This window comes from Mytilus edulis, chromosome 13 (assembly GCF_963676685.1).
Source record: "Mytilus edulis chromosome 13, xbMytEdul2.2, whole genome shotgun sequence".
Classification (NCBI taxonomy): domain Eukaryota; kingdom Metazoa; phylum Mollusca; class Bivalvia; order Mytilida; family Mytilidae; genus Mytilus; species Mytilus edulis.
The window spans coordinates 43,566,013-43,585,264 of record NC_092356.1 but is presented as its reverse complement, the minus strand read 5'-3'; the positions used below and the strand labels follow the sequence as shown (position 1 = coordinate 43,585,264).

The following is a 19,252-nucleotide window of genomic DNA, read 5'->3' as shown; positions in this document are numbered from 1 at the left end:
TTTTGGTCCTCAATGCTCTTCAACTTCGTACTTTATTTGGTCTTTTTAACTTTTTTGGATTCGAGCGTCACTGATGAGTCTTTTGTAGACGAAACGCGCCTCTGTCGTATATTCAAAATTTTGTCCTGGTATCTATGATGAGTTTATATACTATTGTTGCCTTTATTGTTCATACTAACCTGACCATCGACGTGCACAAGATTGTTTACGTATAGCAAGTTCGTCCACCAATTTATTTTGCAATCGTCAGCTGTTTTGACTGCTTCTGGCCATAGTGGACCATCACCAAAATACTTCATCAAACACCCATAGACCATTATAACCATCATGTACATAGGGGTTAGTCTGAAAAAAGGTATTTTGAAAATTTGCATTTTTATTCTTACATGAAGGCATGATATATCATTTTGAATAGTAAATTAATAGAACCAATAAAGAACTGGAAATTCGTTCCCAATAGAAAATTCAAACCGCATCTTAAATATACAAGTTAGTATAAATTCAAAATTGTTTTACACATAAAATTGAATCTTACAGATCATAACCTGCAGTAATCACTAAGCATATTTTTGAGAGATTCCGTTCATCAAATTATTGAGACCGCCTAAATGGTCTCTTGCATTCTCATGGTAGCGTGTTTGTTTCTACATCGGGAAGTCGTGGGTTCCAACTCGGCCAGGTAAACTAAAGACCTAAACACTAGTATTTTATGCATCCCCACTGAGCACCCGGCGTTAAAGATTAAATGAAAATACTGGTCCGGGTATAGGGTTACATGTTTTCTGTCTGTGGACAGTTACATTGTGAACTCGCGATTCAGCGTATCGATCGAGTATACAACAGGGTTGGATATTCATACTGCATTATTTTTTTATTGTCCTTAATGTAATAATGTACCACTTGATTTTAAATGTAGCGATCTATCATCATTTTCCCCCTAATTGTTAGGTATTCTCCTTACGCTTGCTGACCGTTTAAATAGCCATGTTTGAACATCGAAACGTATTGCCCATTGTACACATCACGAAACAATAAAATTGAGAATGGAAATGGGGAATGTGTCACGAGACAACAACCCGACCATAGAACAGACAACAGCAGAAGTATTGGTCATTCTATAAATAGATTATCAACATACCTCCATATTCTATGAAAATAGTAGTTAAAAGTATAAGCCGCTGTTTTTGCACAGTTGAAGCGTTTTGTCAACTTTTCTACTTGTTTTATTTGCAGGTACGTCAATAGCATTCCACTGAAAATAAATAATGAAATTTGTTGACATTTTCACAGTATTATGCTCCTAAAATAAGGGCAATAGTAGAACACTGGCGTTAAATAGTCATAATTCGATTAAGCAAAAAACTGAGTATCAAACTAAAACAGAGGGTAACAAACGACACAACCCCAACGTACATAAAAAATATGAAAAACGTATTGCAAAAATATTCAGATGAATATCATGATAACAGCTCTTTATTATACTTAAAGTTTGCAAACATAGAAAATTCCTTATCCCTATTAATATTATTTCGTAGTCTGGTCAATATAGTCCAGTAAAGTCAATTTTGAAATCGCTGTGAAAGCGTTTACATGTCAAAATTGACAAATTCATTTCATCTACAATGACAATTTTATACACTCTTTTTGACTTTTTTGACATAGAGTAATATTTGTTTTGGCTAAGCTTTTGACGATATCGCAAGATGTAAAAGCAAAATTTCAAAATTAGACTATATGAATTTTTTCGCAGTTTTTTTTTTTCAATGCAGAACAATCATCCGAAAGTTTTATATTTTTAACAGGCACATCTTCAATATTTAAAAATTTTCAAGGAAATTTCTTCTTAATTTCCTTCACCAATAATCTTCAACAAAAGTTGAGTAAAGGTACCTGATCATATAGAAAGTGTCAACAGAAAATCCTCCAGCAATAACAGCTTGGAAAGTAAATCGTTTCATCATCTCAGTGGCTTCCACAATGTTTTCTGAAATATTTTAAATTTTTGTTAATTTCACAGATTTATAACATAGATTAAAATCCAAAAGATAAAAAAAGAACAGAAAACTGTATACTGAATCATATAACCCCTTTTACTCTTAAAAGAAATAATTTTGAAGAAACCTGTATAGAAAACAAATATATTGAGTCCTTTTCAAAATTTTGTTTTGCTGAATAGTAATTATCTAATGGTTACCAGCAAAGAAAAGATCCATTGATGTTCTACTGTGTCTGTAGATATAAGAAGATGTGGTATGAGTGCCAATAAGACAGCTCTCCATCCGAGTCACATTTAGTAAACATAAACCATTATAGGTCAAAGTACAATAATCAACATGGAGCCTTGGCTCACACCTAACAACAAGCCATAAAGGGCTTCAACACAAATCATTCAATTTATACGTAAAAAGGAGATATAAGTATACATCGACCAGACAACCGTAACACAGACAAAATTATCTTCAGTACAACATATTGTCTATAGGGAAGACGGTACTATTTATTCTGCCATAGACGACAATACTAACATTTTCTAAATTGACCACTTTTTATAATAAAAACATGGATAAAACAGTTATGTGTGGTGTTAGTATTTAAATATTCTGTTTTAAAAATTTAAACCAAATAGTATCATGACCAATTTCCAAAGGAGCTTGTTTATGCTATCCATGTCCATCGTCATTTTACACCAAATTTATGAAAATATATTGTCCCTTACATCCCATCACAGCGTTCCTTATTTGAATTCCTTCACCTCCGTTGGGTACACAAAAGGCCAACATGTTGCTGGGAAAATGTAAAAAAAAACGCTTTCCCTAAAACAAAAGGTAAGTCTACGAATATACATACCGGTTGTCCACAAGGAAGGAATTGACACAATTCCGTAATTAAATGTGTGACCGAGAATAACCCATGTTAAACTGAGGAACCGTATGCCGTGAATACAGTTGATGGAATTCCCGCTTGTTTTTCCAGAAAGAATTTTCTCCACATTTTCTTGAAGTGCAAATGCTTTCAAGATTCTATGAAGTACACCTGAAAATAAAGGCAACAATTATAGTCCAGTCAAACTAAGATTTAATCTCAATCTAATTGCAACAGAAAAGGGTTGAGTCCTAATCTATAGCACTATGCCCTTAATATACACAGAAAAAAGTCCCATAAAATCTAACTTGAGGAAAACTCAAAATCAGAACTTTTTTTGTCAGTTTTTGGTTGATTTTTTTGAAATTTATGTAAAGTTTGATACTTTGATGGGATAATAAGTTGGTATTTGACTAAATTATATAATCTTCTGTTCATGAAATGTACAAAACCGAAGTGTTATAAGTAGTTATATTGTTTTTTTTGTGTGCATTTTTCATTAAAGAAATTGAAAATTTGGAGCTTTGTGACCATTTTGAAAAAAACATTGCGAAAACTTGGTATTGTTTATTTTCTGTATATTATATTTTTTTCAGAATCTAACTTGTCTAAAGAAATTTCAAACCACAAAAAGAATAATACATGCTCCATTTTTTTTTTGAGATATTTTACCTTAACATGTTAAAAATTCAAAAAATGGTCAACTAATGAATTACGAAATCTAGATAATACCTTGATAAAAGATATGAAAACACCTTTAGAGTTGTAAGCTATACCCTAAAGACCGCTAACAAATCAAGAATCAATACATTCTGATGAATAGAATCGGTAAAGTTATAATTTTGTATCAATTTTCATTGATATTTCTGCCTTTTTTGTAAGAGTTATCTCCCTTTTCAATGCAAATCTCAATAGGAATTTTAAATGGTGATTTTTTTAGTCTTCCTCAAATAAGATTTTATGGGACTTTTTTCTGTGTGTATTTGGGGTATATTGCTAAAGGTTAAAACTTAAAAATCTTCTGTTGCAATTACTTTCATGTTACGGTTAAATTTATGCTAGATTGACTGGACTATTAACATATAAAATAATGTACCGGTAATTGGAATTTGGACACACAAAAAATAAAAAGTATATTTTGACCACTGAGTTAAAAAAAAAAGAAAGAAAGAAAGAGAGAGAATATAAGCTTTTGAATAATTTTGGTATACAGCCTTCAGTTGATTGCCAGCGTTTCGAATGCCATGGAACATATATTGGATCCCAAGGGAGAGCACAAAAAGGGACAATGTGAAAGTACATTAAAGACCAAATACACCAGAATATAACTGGTGCATTGATTAAGGCGACAAAAGTTTACCGATGTTCAATTCTAGATTTAGGATTAGGAATTATATAGGAATTAACTAGGAATTAACTAGGAATAAAAATGAATCTACAGTTTACTTGTTATCACTGTACAAAGATTTTACTATTTAAAATTCTGAACATAATTGTTAACTTCAGTGTGTTTATGTGTAAAACAAAAGTCATCAAAGATACCTGGATTATAATTTTGAACGCAATGATTCACGTTCCTTCTGCAGAAGACTTTATAATGTTTATTATGATGAAAAAGTTAACAGACCAAATAATTAAATAAGTTAATTAGTACTCAAGACCCAAAATTCAAAAATACTTTGTTAAATACAGCAATAAAAAGACAATTTACACGTAATTACCTTGCTTTTTCTTTTCACTGTTAGCCTTTGGTCTTCCTCCACTTTGTTGAGATGGCTGTTCAAGCTGATGGAATGACTGTTTCTCGTAACTGGCATTTCCATTTCCTACGGATCCATTTCCTGCAGATCCATTTGTATGCGTAAGACCATTCTGATTGCTCTCGGCATGAGGCATATATGCTTTAGGTATGTCTATGTCTGTTGTCCTGTTCGATAAATCGACTTTAGTTTCAGCTTCGTCGTTTTGATAAGCCATGTTGTACATTGCTTTCATTTCTAATGGTACTTTTGGCAGTTCATATGCATTGCCTGTCGATTTTGCATTATGTTTCATATTTGTAACCATCATGTATAAAGTGCCCACTACAATCAGTAAACCGAAGATGGATAACATTACTCTGAAAAGTTCATTTGCATTCTTATTATATTACAACACTAAAGTAGAAACTAATATACATACGACATAAAGGGACGGCTATAAAAAAAACATTGTTTTAGAAAAAAGAAATTCTTAAAATATCTGTAACTTTATTCTAAATAATTGTTTTTAAAGTTTGATTAATTTCAATAATGAAATCACCCTGCTGTTTATTGTTGTTGCTGAAAAAGAAAAAAACCTATCACTATTTATCGATTTAAGGGAGAGCATATTTGTGATTGTTAAAACTGGACGAAACTTGTTAGTTTTACTGAATTCGAACGACAAAACGTTTATCAACTTTGGTGGTATGATTTTTCAACAAACAGTTGATATTCAAATGCATATTAGCTGTCATTTCTACTGGCCAATAACATTATCAAAGATTTCAAGCTAATACTGTATACGCCAGACGCGCGTTTCTAAAAAAAACTATATTAGTATTCATGTAAAGCGGAATTTAAATAATCTTTCTGAACGAATACGAATAAATGAAAAAGCACATATGAAAACCCTCATTCTTTACTTTTGGGTTCAGGTACAAAAACACGTAACACTGTCACTCAAGAAACAAAATTTCATACATTCAAGTATACATGGCAAAATAAGGCATGGACAAAAAACAAAATCGGGATAACAAACTAAAACTGAGGGAAACGCATTAAATATAAGAGGAGAACAACGACACAACACTACAATGTAACATAAACAGAAACGGACTAAGAATTAGACCATATCAAAATCAGAGGTCTGCTTCATATCCGGTTCTTTTTTCTTCTTCTAATATTGACACATTCGAACGAGTTCAAAACTAGGATCAATGACAAATTAACAATTGACATGTTACGCAAAGACATGTTTGAATAAAATTGAGAATGGGAATATAGTGAAGTATATAAGCAAATGAAGTTGAAGTATATTAGCGTACAAAAACTTCCTCATAAGGATTTCAGGAAAAATTAGTAAAACAGATAGTACACAAGTTTGACATTACGGATTGGTTGATCGGAACACTTGTGACACATATTCTGTGAAATAAGATCTTGGTATACCACGAAAGCGGTTTGATATGAAATTTTACCGATTATATCCTTTAAATTTTATCAATATTAATTTATTTTGGATTCTCAAAACTTGTCATTCGTGCATTACAAGAAGATGATTATCCTACCGACGCAAGCAAACCATGAAAAAAGTTAATCACAAAAATACTGAACTCCGAGGAAAATTCAAGACGGAAAGTCTCTAATCAAATGATAAAACACATCAAACGAATGGACAACAACTGTCATAGTCTTGACTTAGTACAGGCATTTTCAAATAGAAAATGGTTGATTCAACGATGACACGGTTTCCTCTTATTTTCCAACATGTCAAATATCTTACTTACATGGCAGCAACAGCTGAATCATCCTCTGTTATTGGTTTATTGTCGAAACAGTAAACGTATACGCCATCAAACGTCGTAGTCATATTGCGTAAAGCCTCTAAAACAATATTGCAGTTTTCATTATTTTTCATGTCAATGTTTTAATTCAAAACCTTTAAGTAAATTCAGTTGTGTACTTTGAAATAAATACGTAAGATAGAGTGACTGATAAACTACCAATGGATGCGGTTTCAATAGCAAAATGTTTAATTTGTTCAACATATATTTTGGTGGCATAAATCAGTATAAGCAGCAAGGCCATAATCTTATATCTCTTTCAATGATTTCAATACCAAAAGGATGATATAGCTCCAATACGGGATTTCTTCTACACTTAATAACCTAATTCTGTTTTTTTCTCTCTATTTGCACCATGCAAAGATGAACGCTGGAGCCTGTCATTTTAATAATATTTCATCTTTCTGAGAATGTTCTGAAACAGTTTTTTTCAAGATTCTGCTTCCTTCATGGAATCTTTATTTTTTTCAATACTGCTCTGTGATATCTGCACAAAACGTCACGTACTTCAAGTACGGAAGTATCAAACCTATGTAGTTATATTTGATTGTTCTCATTTCCATACATTGATATGATAACCAAATTATCCAAAGGCGGTCAGGGTTGTGAATATTTATCCATCTTTATTTGTTTATTTACCCAACCTGGTTAACATTGCATGACAAATTACTTTTACACCGACCTGGAAAGCAACACATGAAGATAAGATAACCTAAGACTTGATAACTTAAGATAGGCTAACACTCATTGCGGTTAGGGTACACAGATCGGTGTCCTATCTATGCATCTTGAACTGTAATATAACGCCTTTAGTATTTGTTTGAATATTGCATCGTTTGTTGCTGTCTCATAAATAAAACAGTAATTTACCTCTATTCGAAAGTCGTAAATCGATTTAGAGAAAACAAATCCAGGTTACAAACTAAAACCGCGGGAAACACATCAACTATAAGAGGAAAACAACGAAACAACAGAAACCCTGAAGTGCAACAAAAACAAACGACAATATAACACACACATAAACGAACTATAAGTTAAAAACTGCAATTTTCTTGACTTAGTACAGGACATTTTAAGAAAATATGGAGGGCTGAACCTGGTTTTGTAGCTATCCAAACCTCGCGTACGTATCCCCCGCATCTCATTTTACCTATGAGTAGCTACATGTTGACAAGGATACTGTTCATTGTTCACTTTCTTCAAAATAGTGTTTGGCATTAACGTTTTTATTTTAATAATTCCGAATTTGCAATTCCAATGTACTTTTAAACAATGTGTCAATACATATTAATTCGGCGTCAAATATTGCAGTTGAAGTGCCAAAATGAGCCATGTCGTCAATGAATATTTAGTGCTTACAAAGTGAAACTGTTATCAACATTGTGCATATGTATATAACATGTTCTAAATATCTAGTTGAAGTGGAAAGAGTTCTTTATGAAATATACTATAAAATCCAAATATTTTTATATAATAAAATTGTATTTACCTAGTTTGAACAATCCTGAAATATCGCGAGAATGACAACTATCTGGTACACACGCTCCCCAGGTCAAATGAACTGGAACGCCTTTGGTGTCCTGTGAATTATAAGAGGGAAATGGTAGTTACATGTGTATGATCTTATTAATAAGCGAATTTATCGATTATTGTTGTCTTTTCGTCATTTTTCTTTCAGCCAAGTTGTTGCCACAATTTGCTCATACTTTCAATCTGCTTTAACATTATTTCAATGTTTTGCGTTATGGTGACGTATTTTGTCTAGCGCTTTGCTGATTTTATTTAAAAAATGTGTATGCTTTTCTTGCATATAACGAAAACCTTTACCTGACACGCAAGAGACCGACTATATTGTAAACAAAGCTGATAGATCGTTTGTGAGTTTTAGAATCAAAATGTCATCAATACAACAAAATCATTAACAAAATCATTCTTTAGTTTTCTATGTTGTGTCATGTGAATTATTGTTTAAAAGTTATCGTACGAGATCTTAAAAGCCCTTATGTCAAAGTCAGAAGATACAATAACATTTTGTCTTATATGTCGAGTGACCATTAGGAAACCATGACAATTAGATGATTTCGTAAAATTTCTTAATTGAATCATTTCTTTTCAAATATTTGTTTTTAAGAATTGTAAAAATAACAGAAAATGATTCAATTTATTCCAATACCGAAGCACTTGCTTCTAGACAGATGGTACTTTTGTTATTCACAGTCCACTAACAACGGTATTGGTCTAGTGTTAATATATAGCACATGACAAAACATTTCAATTATTATGATATCAGGAAGCAGATCAGTACAAATAACAGGAAGATGGTAACAAACATTCACCTATAAACGTATGAAAAAGTAAAATCACAAAAATATCGAACTTTGAGGAAAATTCAAAAAAGGAAGTCACTAATCAATTGGAAAAAATGAAAAGTTCAAACAAAATCAAACGAATGGATAACAACTGTTGCATTCATAACTTGGTACAGGCATTTTCTTATGTAGAAAATGGTGGATTAAACCTGGTTTTATAGTTTGCTTAATCTTTCACTTGTATGACAGTCGCATAAAATTCCAACAACAAATAAACATCAACAATAAAGGTGATTGACAATGGTACTTACAATTGGAAGGACACCGGATGGAATATCCATTGATACTCTGCAATACCGAGTTCCGAATGATGATGCTGTCTCTTTTGTCCTATTTCCTAATTTTCCCCCCGCCTTTATTTGTGCTTGTATTTCCATGCATTCATCAAAAGAACCAACCAAGTTCAACTGACCGTGCATCACACCTTCTCGGAGCTTTCCCATAGAGTCAAACACTATAATAGAAATAAATGTAATTTGTCTAGAATCATCTAGAATCATCTAGAATTTAGAACATTCAAATTGGAGTAGGTGTCAAATTATCCCTGAATTTGACCCGGTTAGCAAAGCACTGTATGTTTACTTGAAATGGTCTATGACTAGCGAAAGCTAGTTAACAATTTACAGATGTATAACCATAATGAGCAGTGTATTTGTTTAATAGTTATCATACACATTTGCGTTGTCTATGTATGTCATAAATTATAATTTCATACTTAATGATAGATAGTCTTCTTTGATTTTCAGAGGGTGGATATAATTCTGCGGTTACATTTATCTATCTCGACCTTGTTCCTCCATGATATTCTCGTTTACCGTAATATTATGATAAAAATGTAGTCTGTGCACCCGTATGTATGTAGAGCATGCCATCATACGTCAAAAAAACATTTGTATATTTGAAAAAAAAAAACTCATCAGCTGCATCCTCTCCCCAAATCATATTCAGTCTTCCATAGTATTAAAAGTGTATAAGCCCTTTTTAAACGTAAAATTAATAGTTTATTGCCAAAAACAACAAACAAGATTGAAAGAATATTATGACGAGAATAAGTGAAACTCGCAATATGCTGAAAATTGAAATTTAACAGGCCGAAAAAAGCTTTATTCAAAATAAGATTATGATATTCCTGTCATCTTATTTACAACCCAAGACATGATAGAAAATTCACTTTCTTTATTGTAAGTTTTTAAAACAAAATTTAGCTGTTGAAGCTTTCTTGCATCCGATATAACTCAAAATACAATAAAATGTTCTCACTTTTTTTTTTTATCTTTATTTCTCAACAAACCAATACAATGGTATAGACTAGCAATAGTACGCACGTACTTATTATAATCTTAGTGAAAATGAAATACATTTAAATATGCTACAGGTACTTTAAGACATATGATATACTTTTCAACATGGTTAACATGATAAAGACATGTTCTACGTGTGGGAGGTTTTCATAAAGTCAATACATAAATCTTGACGACGAGTACGTTGACACTATGACCAAAAGAGTAAAATTTCATATCAGGGACATATTGGAATGAATCTAGCTTCAATAAAATCAATGTCATGTTTGTGATTACCTTGAACGTTTGATAAAGTTTACTATTTCGGGTTCAGGAGAATTTAACAGGCCAATCCGGAAATAAACTGGATAAACATACCTCGATTCTATTGTGCAGATTTATATTTTATGAGGAATTGAAAATCTTCCAAAGACCGGTATTAGGTATTATTATGTAATAGAAAATGGAAGTTAGGTGCACAGTATTATAAGTGCATAGTTAATTATTGATATGTGTATAAGGTCAAAAGTTGATGGTATTAAATTATTGCAATAAATTGAAACCTCAAAATATAAAGTTTCCCTAGCTAACTACCATTTTGTAACTTTATCATTATGTTATATATAATGTATGTTATATTCGAGTTTACTTTTATTGCTGTGCGTAAATTTGAAATAAAAGTAAAGATGGAATTTTATTATTATTAGTCAACTATGCACAAAGATGTAAATAATTAGTTTATCATAGTCAACTATATATAAAGGTAGAAAAGAAACTGGTGCATTTATGAGTGTCAAAGTTCCTATTGCATCTGTCGCACTTTTTTACACGAGTTTCTTCAAACTGGAATTGTCATTGACATAATTAAAAAAAAATATTGGCGACATAAGTTTACCGATGTCAAAATCTATAAATTTCTTTACTATATTTTCTTTTTGTGGTTTAATTGCCAAAATCTAGGCTTGTTGCTGATAAATGGTAATATAAAAAAAAAATGTGGTATGATTGCCAATGCGACAACTATCCACAAAAGACCAAAATGACACAGACATTAACAACTATAGGTCACCGTACGGCCTTCAACAATGAGCAAAGCCCATACCGCATAGTGAGCTATAAAAGGCCCCGATAAGACAATATAAAACAATTCAAACGAGAAAACTAACGGCCTTATTTATGTAAAAAAAATGAACGAAAAACAAATATGTAACACTTCTACGTATATAGTTATTAGAAAATTAGTATCCTCAGAAATGTTGTGCTTCTTTAGTATGTCTATTGTTTTCCTTTTGTCCAGACATAATTTGTTAAAAAGTTTGGGTATGTATTCAATATACCCTTGAAGGATCCCATTTGAGAATAAAACATGATAAATGTTATAAATTCAATTACAGTCAATGACATCATGGGTTAAATAAGGAAATAAATGTATACAGAACCAGTAGGAAATTTCTGCAAGGATAAAACTCGCGATAAGACGTTGGGTTAACAAACGGCCAGGGTCATTATTTGTACTATTAGAACCTTTAAAAGACCTTGAAATTCCAACATTAGAAAGATAAGGGCAAAGACATCGATCATTTATTTATATCAATACTCATTGCATATGCAAATAACAAAGATTTCGTTCGGATCGAATATCTTTTCTGGATTTTCCTTAGTCAGGAACGCTTAAATCCAAAAAATTGAATGCCAATGATCATGATGATGTAAAAGTACTTACACGAGGAGGTTCATGATCAAAAGAGAACTATTAAAAAGAATAGTTAAATCCATCTGGGGTCAAGTTCAAGATCATGAGATATATTTTCATATAAAGGTTGTTTATATACGGAAACGGGCAAATGCGTGATCAGAGAGGAATTTCTGCAAAGGCTAAAATCATGATAAAGTGGTAGGTTAACAAACGGTCATGGTAAATCTCTGTACTATTATAAATTAGAAATCTAAGAGCAAAATATCTATCTTTCAAACATTTGTTTATTTGAATGTTTTATGTGGATTTAGAGCAATTAGATATACATACTTGTATCAATATACGTCTAAATAGGTTACAACAACAAAAAGTTAAAGAAATGAAAAAAGTAATTTTAAGGAATAGTGAAATCCTTATTTCTATCCTAAAATTTTAAAAAAATGTATGCAATACGAATGCCATATATGGGGAAGGTTTGCCTACCTTTCGAAAATACTGGAGATGAAATACAGTTTTTTTGTGGAATTCGTGTTGCTCATTCTTAAGTCTTATTTTCAGTGTTTTATAGACTGTTGATTGTCTTTTCGTCATTTTTTCATGATTTAATCGGTTTCTCTTCGTGTTATGAGCTTTTAGTCTTCGTGTGAAATTATCTGCGTTTTGTATGTACCGATAAGTCATCTGCTATTGTCAGCATAACTGTCAATATTATCAATTGTGATTGGGTAATATTTAACACTTTTATCAATGTTGACTTGTTGATATCATATTCATATTTGATAAATACGAGGATATGAAAATAATCTTAAGAGAACTGTTTTTGCCAATGTATTATGAAATTATTAAAATAACCGTTTCGCAATCGTCGACAAGAGAAAGAAACCCATTTTTATTTTCATTTCATGAAATATACAGACATAACTACAAATGTATATTTAATTCTAAATGTATCAACTTCATTATTTTCTTTTATATTAATTTCAAATTGTTAGTTTGAATGAAACAATGGTATGTTATCAATGTAAATAATGAAACTAAATATAAGTCAATATAATGGTCATAAGTTTCGTTGTTTAATGGTCCAAAATCAAATACATACGTATTAACCACTTGGAGAGATATTTTCAAAATAAAAACAAAAAAGTAACTCATTTAAGGATTATTAATGTTATATCATAGTTATTTTTCATAATCATGTTATTTTGCTATAAATCTAATAATTCATATCAACAACTTTTTTGAAATATTCATGGATTTTGATTGACATTATACATGTTATATAGTTCAACATTGATTAACAAAAATCTAATTTGCTTGTATGCGCAAGTTTTTTTGTACCTTGGAAATTGTTATACGTGCTATCTTGAATGAAACGGAGTTCAAAGTACAAAAAAGTGAAAATTTCAGTACGTTTTTCGTTGTATTACTCATCTGTATATTTTAACACAGTTCGTGATATATATCTTTATCTACTTTTAACCTCTGGTTGACACATTCTAAAAATATTATACTGATAGAAAATTTCTTTTTTCAGCAGTATGTATTCATGAAGACAAAAAACTTAAGAATTATTGGAATTTCCAGATCAAAATCATTGTCGCATATTTTAAAAAAAATCAGTAAAGTTTGTCACAACAATACGATCATTTTTATTTTAATCATTTGAATCAATTGCATTATTAACTGATGACTGAAGAAGAAGAGAGGCCAATATTTATCATAATCATAACTTTTGTTTCATCACTATGTACATTTATGAAAAAAAAAGATCTGTCTAATAGTTCGTTTAAACTTTTTCGCCTTATCATATAACCCCACCTACTGCGTATTTTATATTATTCAGTTTAAAAAAAATCACATTCAGTGTAAGTGTTTCGTACGTGATATACTATAAACATGCAACTAAATATAGACCAGCTCTTATTTTGGGCACTAACTACTGTTACCAGGGAGAATATTGAATGGGAACGATACACCCTTAATCGATTGAGGACTGATGTTGTTCGCCAAATTGTAATGTACTAGAAGGCCAGTAATACAGAGGAAGGATAATGAAACCTTTTTTGTTTTGTTTTATTTGAATTTAGTTTAAACAATATTTATTCAAATAAATCAACATTAAACGGTATTATACAATGAAATAATATTAAGGATTCAGAAACAAGCAATTTGCTTTTACAAATCTGTCTCCTTTACTTATTTGAATTTAAGAGACACTCTTTTAAAAAACAAAAATAAAAAGAACCAGACTCGACAAATTGCAATTTTCCCTCTTTAAAACTGCATAATTGACAAGAAAAACAGAAAACACAGCTTATGCAGGTGATTTTTTTTAAGATCAGACTACCATAAACAATAAGCGGATGCCAGGAAGTCAGAAATTTTGCGCAAAGAACATGAAATGAAAAAAAAAACCATTGTGTCTCTTCATTGATTTATTGACTTCGTATGTAAACGTTTTTAATTTTAACATTCTGGTCAATGAATGATAACATTATTTACTGTAAGATAAAGCATCAATGTTGATTCATACTTTGTCACGTAGTTATCACTGCTAAGTATGCAAAATGATCTATAAATAAACTATATGTAATGTTGAGTGAAATGAAAAACAACCGGGACCTTGAACATTATCAAAGTTTTATTTCTAAGGATGATTAAATCCTGTTTTTTCTGTACGTTAGTGCGGTATTACAGTCAAGGTTCATATCTTTCCGCATGACTAAATGACAGAGTTGTCTGGATATGCAAAAGCAAAAAAAATATCGAACAACATATTAAAATATTCAAAACATTTTGGCATATTTCTTTAATCCAATCCATAACTAAGGCTTGCCTCTTATAGACATACTGATCATTCGCTCATCCTACTTTTGCAACTGTGTTTCAAAAGATACAATGAAAACCTCTGACAGTAATACAATGGTTTAAGGCTTTGTGTGTCGTGTACAGGTGAAAGACAGGTCAAACACAATCCAGATTCTAAAATCGCTTTTTTGAGAACCTATTGACGTTGTACAAATTATCAGTTTATTAAGATCTTGTCAATGAATGATAACAATATTTACTGTAAGATAAAGCATCAATGTCAATATAAACAGTTACATCACTTATTATTTCTGCTAACTATGCAATGTTGTCTATAAATAAACGGTATGTTATTTGAGAGAGATAGAAACAAAATGAAAATACATGTACATCAACGTTTATTTCAAAAAGAAGACTATATTACATTTTTCTTTTGTTGACCTTTCTGTTGTTTTGACATGCCGAGTAGTCTGAGAAAGTATTAAAAGATTAATTTTGATGTATGCTATGTGTGTACATTGGAAACCACTGCCAGTATAACAATGATTTGACTTTTTGTTTGCATGTACAAATGACGTATCGAGAGAGAGAGAGAGAGAGAGAGAGAGAGAGAGAGAGAGAGAGAGAGAGAGAGAGAGAGAGAGAGAGAGAGAGAGAGAGAGAGAGAGAGAGAGAGAGAGAGAGGAGAGAGAGAGAGAGAGAGAGAGAGAGAGAGAGCAGAAGAGAAAATACACTGGCCTTAATATTAGAAATAAGCAAAACTTAACTTGCTTAACGTTATGTTTAAATTGCAGACCCGACAGCCCCGGTGTTTAACATTTACCAATTGCTTTATGACAGCGTCGTATGAGAAAGCTAAAAAAATCAATTTAAAAATTATAAATAAAAAAAATAAAAATATAATTAGGCTTAATAGCCGTACATTTTGAATGCGCATCTTTGTTTGGCGTATTAAATTATAATCCTGGTACCTTTCATACTTATTATGTTTCAAAAGAAGTAATACTCGTGTGTCTTAATATGTTAGACCCGCTGCCAACAGATAAAGTTTTTATAACAATGGTTTGACGCTATATTTGTCATGTGTAGGTGAAAGATAGGTTATGATCAAATCCGTCGTTTGAACTTTATTAAAAGCTTTAACTGTATTAAAATGTCAAATTAACATGCATATAACTTTGTAGCAATAGTAATTTACAAATATATATATATAAAAAAGAAGATGTTTAATGATTGCCAATGAGACAACTATCCACAAAAGACCAAAATGACACAAACATTAACAACTGTCTTTTCGTCATTGACTTATCAAAGCTGTTAAAATTTCCTATGTATTCAACAATTTCCCAAGTTCCATGTGCATATCGTCAAAGTAGGAACCATCAGCATCGTATCAATTTATTTAACAACTGTAACAGCTGAGCTGAAGTCGAAACTTTTGATTTTACTATGTAAAAATTAAAATTGTTCTTATGAAAATAAAAATATATTAAAATTCTTATAACATTATATGTTTATTTCTAGTACACTGTACGTGTTGAACCAAGTATTCGTTCCATGTTAATCAATATGAATAACAGATAATCCCATAATGTTCTTAAAAATGTTCTTAATCATTTAATTAATTTAAATGTTCACGCCTAGTCAAAGTCCATCGTTCTCTACGTAGTTCCGTGGTTTCATTTACGAAGAAGCGTAAGTTTTGTTGGCATTCGTAATGTCATCTGTAAATTGATGTACAAAGTCCAAAGCAGAAGAGTTGCTATTGATCCTGGTAAATGATATGAATGAGTGTTATCTATTAATAATTTAATTTTCGAAGTAACGCATCTTCTGATTGGCTGACGTTATTTTATTATCAGGCAATAGACATAATTTAGTCATGTGACCGTGACGTCATCAACCTTTTTTTCATGGTTTTCTACGGTTTAAAATGGAATTTAGAATTAAATCATAAGAAATGACTGTAAATTTTTCTGTCTATTCGAAATAACCTAAAAAATGTGGTGCACACAGTTAAATAACCCGCTACGCGCGTTATTCAGTGTGCACCACATTTTTTATGTTATTTCTTCATAGACAAAAAAATATTACAGTCATTCCTTAAGTATTTGGATGCATTTTAAATAAATGTGAAAAAAAATCGTAACAAAATCAAATCAATGTTTTTTTGTATTTTACCTCTTTTTTATTCTCCCTTCAATTTATTTATATTTGTTTATACGACAGAAAGGTAAAAGAAAGTTTATTAACGACTTGAAAATACATTGTCACTCGGCAATGCCTAGTCAAATCAACCAGTTTGGCTACATTAAGAAAAAATAGGTAGCGTTAGTGAAATGACTATATATCGTAGGCTATTTTAATTGTGCTTTTTATGGTTTTGGCAGTTGTCAACATAAAATGGTGAAAGTTTGGAAAGGAATACTAGTAAGTTATACATTTAAAAAAAAGGAGAAGCGGTTACTTTTTATGAATACTGCCGCACTGTGTATGTAAACAATATAAATTTACAAAAAAAACAGAGATATTTTCATGAGTGTTATTCGAAAAGACTTTAAAGTTTGAGTAAATTTGATGTAAAATCAACGGTGGCCATGTGTATACTATAAACAAGCTCCGCTCGAAGATGGTCATGCCATCATTAGACTTAAATTTAAACAGAATTTTAAAGTATTTATATCCCGCATAACTGTTTTGTCCTTGTTTTTATGATAAAAAGTTAGATTAGACATTGTGTGTGTCGTGTAGAGGTCGAAGCCAGGCGAGGCGCAATCTGGATTCTAATATTCAATGTTGGTTTTTTTTTTGTATTGATATTTTGCAATATCCTCAGTTTATTTATATTTCAACAGTCTGGTCAATGAATGATAATGATATTTACTGGAAGATAAAACATCAAGGTAAATACACACCATTACATGGCATTATTATCAGCACTTAGTATGCAATATTGTCTATAAATAAAGTGTATGTAATGTCGTCTCTCGAGAGAAAATGAAAATAAACTGGACTGAAGGTCAGAAATCATCAAAACTTAATTTATTTTATTTTTTGTTTTTGTTTTTGTTAACGTTTATGTTCTTTTGGCAGCCTGGTGCTATACCTTTGTTGATTACTTTATGACAGAGTCGTCTCGGTATGGGGAGGGTTTGGATGCCGCTAACATGTTTAACCCCGCCACATTATTTATGTATGTGCCTGTCCCAAGTCAGGAGCCTGTAATGCAGTGGTTTTCGTTTGTTTATGTGATACATATTTGTTTTTCGTTCATTTTTTTTTTATATAAATAAGGCCGTTAGTATTATCGTTTGAATTGTTTTACATTGTCTTATCGGGGCCTTTTATAGCTGACTATGCGGTATGGGATTTGCTCATTGTTGAAGGCCGTACGGTGACCTATAGTTGTTAATGTCTGTGTCATTTTGGTCTCTTGTGAAAAGTTGTCTCATTGGCAATCATACCACATCTTCTTTTTTATATTACAACTTTGCTAATGGGAATGAAGCAACGATTTTAGTGCATTAAAGTGCTAGGTTTGGCATGCCACAAAACCAGGTTCAACCCACCACTTTTATTCCCCTTTAAAAGTGTCCTGTACCAAGTCAGGAAGATGGCCATTGTTATATTATTGTTCGTTTCTGTGTGTGTTGCATTTTAACGTTGAGTCGTTTGTGTTTTCTCTTATTTTTGAGAAATTGAGATAAGACGTGGCACGGTACTTGTCTATCCCAAATTCATGTATTTGGTTTTCATGTTATATTTGTTATTCTCGTGGTGTTTTGTCTGATGCTTGGTCCGTTTCTGTGTGTGTTACCTTTCGGTGTTATGTCGTTGTTCTCCTCTTATATTTAATGCGTTTCCCTCGGTTTTAGTTTGTTACCCCGATTTTGTTTTTTGTCCATGGATTTATGAGTTTTGAACAGCGGTATACTACTGTTGCCTTTATTTATTGGAAAATACATGGTATATGATTCTATCCAAAGAATATATATAAAAAATTTAAGGACCCCCAAAACAAAAACGCTCAAAAAAGTAAAATAACAATAATATTGAACTCTAAAGAAAATTCAAAACGGAAAGTCCTTAATAAAATGGCAAAATTAAAAGCTCTAACACATCAAACGAATTGATGAGAACTGTCATATTCTTGACTTGATACAGGCATTTTCGTAGGTAGAACAGGGTGGATTGAACCTGGTTTTATAGCTAGCTGAACCTCTCATTTATACGACAGTCGCATCAAATTATATTATATTGACAACGATGCAAGAACAAAACAAACAGACATTATAGGTAAAAATGTTAAAATAGGGGTACAACAGTCAACATTGTTTTATTATCTTAATCACAATAAAAAGAAACAAATATTTAACAAAGAAGCACACAAATTCATACGTCAAATTTAACAAAAATGATTATTCATAAGGAAACCTAAATATCGGGATGATTGAAATCGAACCATATGTAGAATATGCTTCGTTTCTTTCCAACTCTCAAATAGTAGTTTGCTTCTTATAGCCATACTGTTAGTAAATTCATTTTTGTTTGGTGTTGTGTTTTATTTATGTTTCTTCATACGTTGGACCCGCTGTCAAAAGTATTGATTTTATCAGAATGGTTTAACGCTTTGTTTGTCGTGTGTTTGTGA

At 31.3% G+C, this 19,252-nt stretch overlaps 1 protein-coding gene across 1 annotated transcript in view; it reads right to left on the bottom strand.

Moving 5' to 3' along the window:
* The window catches only part of LOC139502033 (O-acyltransferase like protein-like), a 39,399-nt gene that overhangs the window by 6,969 nt on the left and 13,178 nt on the right, over positions 1-19,252 (bottom strand). Inside the window, exons 2-9 of the mRNA XM_071291356.1 lie at positions 9,069-9,271; positions 7,938-8,028; positions 6,392-6,488; positions 4,584-4,981; positions 2,848-3,033; positions 1,891-1,984; positions 1,139-1,252; positions 180-345 (exon numbers count right to left, since the gene is read on the bottom strand). Coding sequence (XP_071147457.1) covers positions 180-345; positions 1,139-1,252; positions 1,891-1,984; positions 2,848-3,033; positions 4,584-4,981; positions 6,392-6,488; positions 7,938-8,028; positions 9,069-9,271 — 1,349 coding nt within the window. The remainder of the gene's footprint in view (positions 1-179; positions 346-1,138; positions 1,253-1,890; positions 1,985-2,847; positions 3,034-4,583; positions 4,982-6,391; positions 6,489-7,937; positions 8,029-9,068; positions 9,272-19,252) is intronic.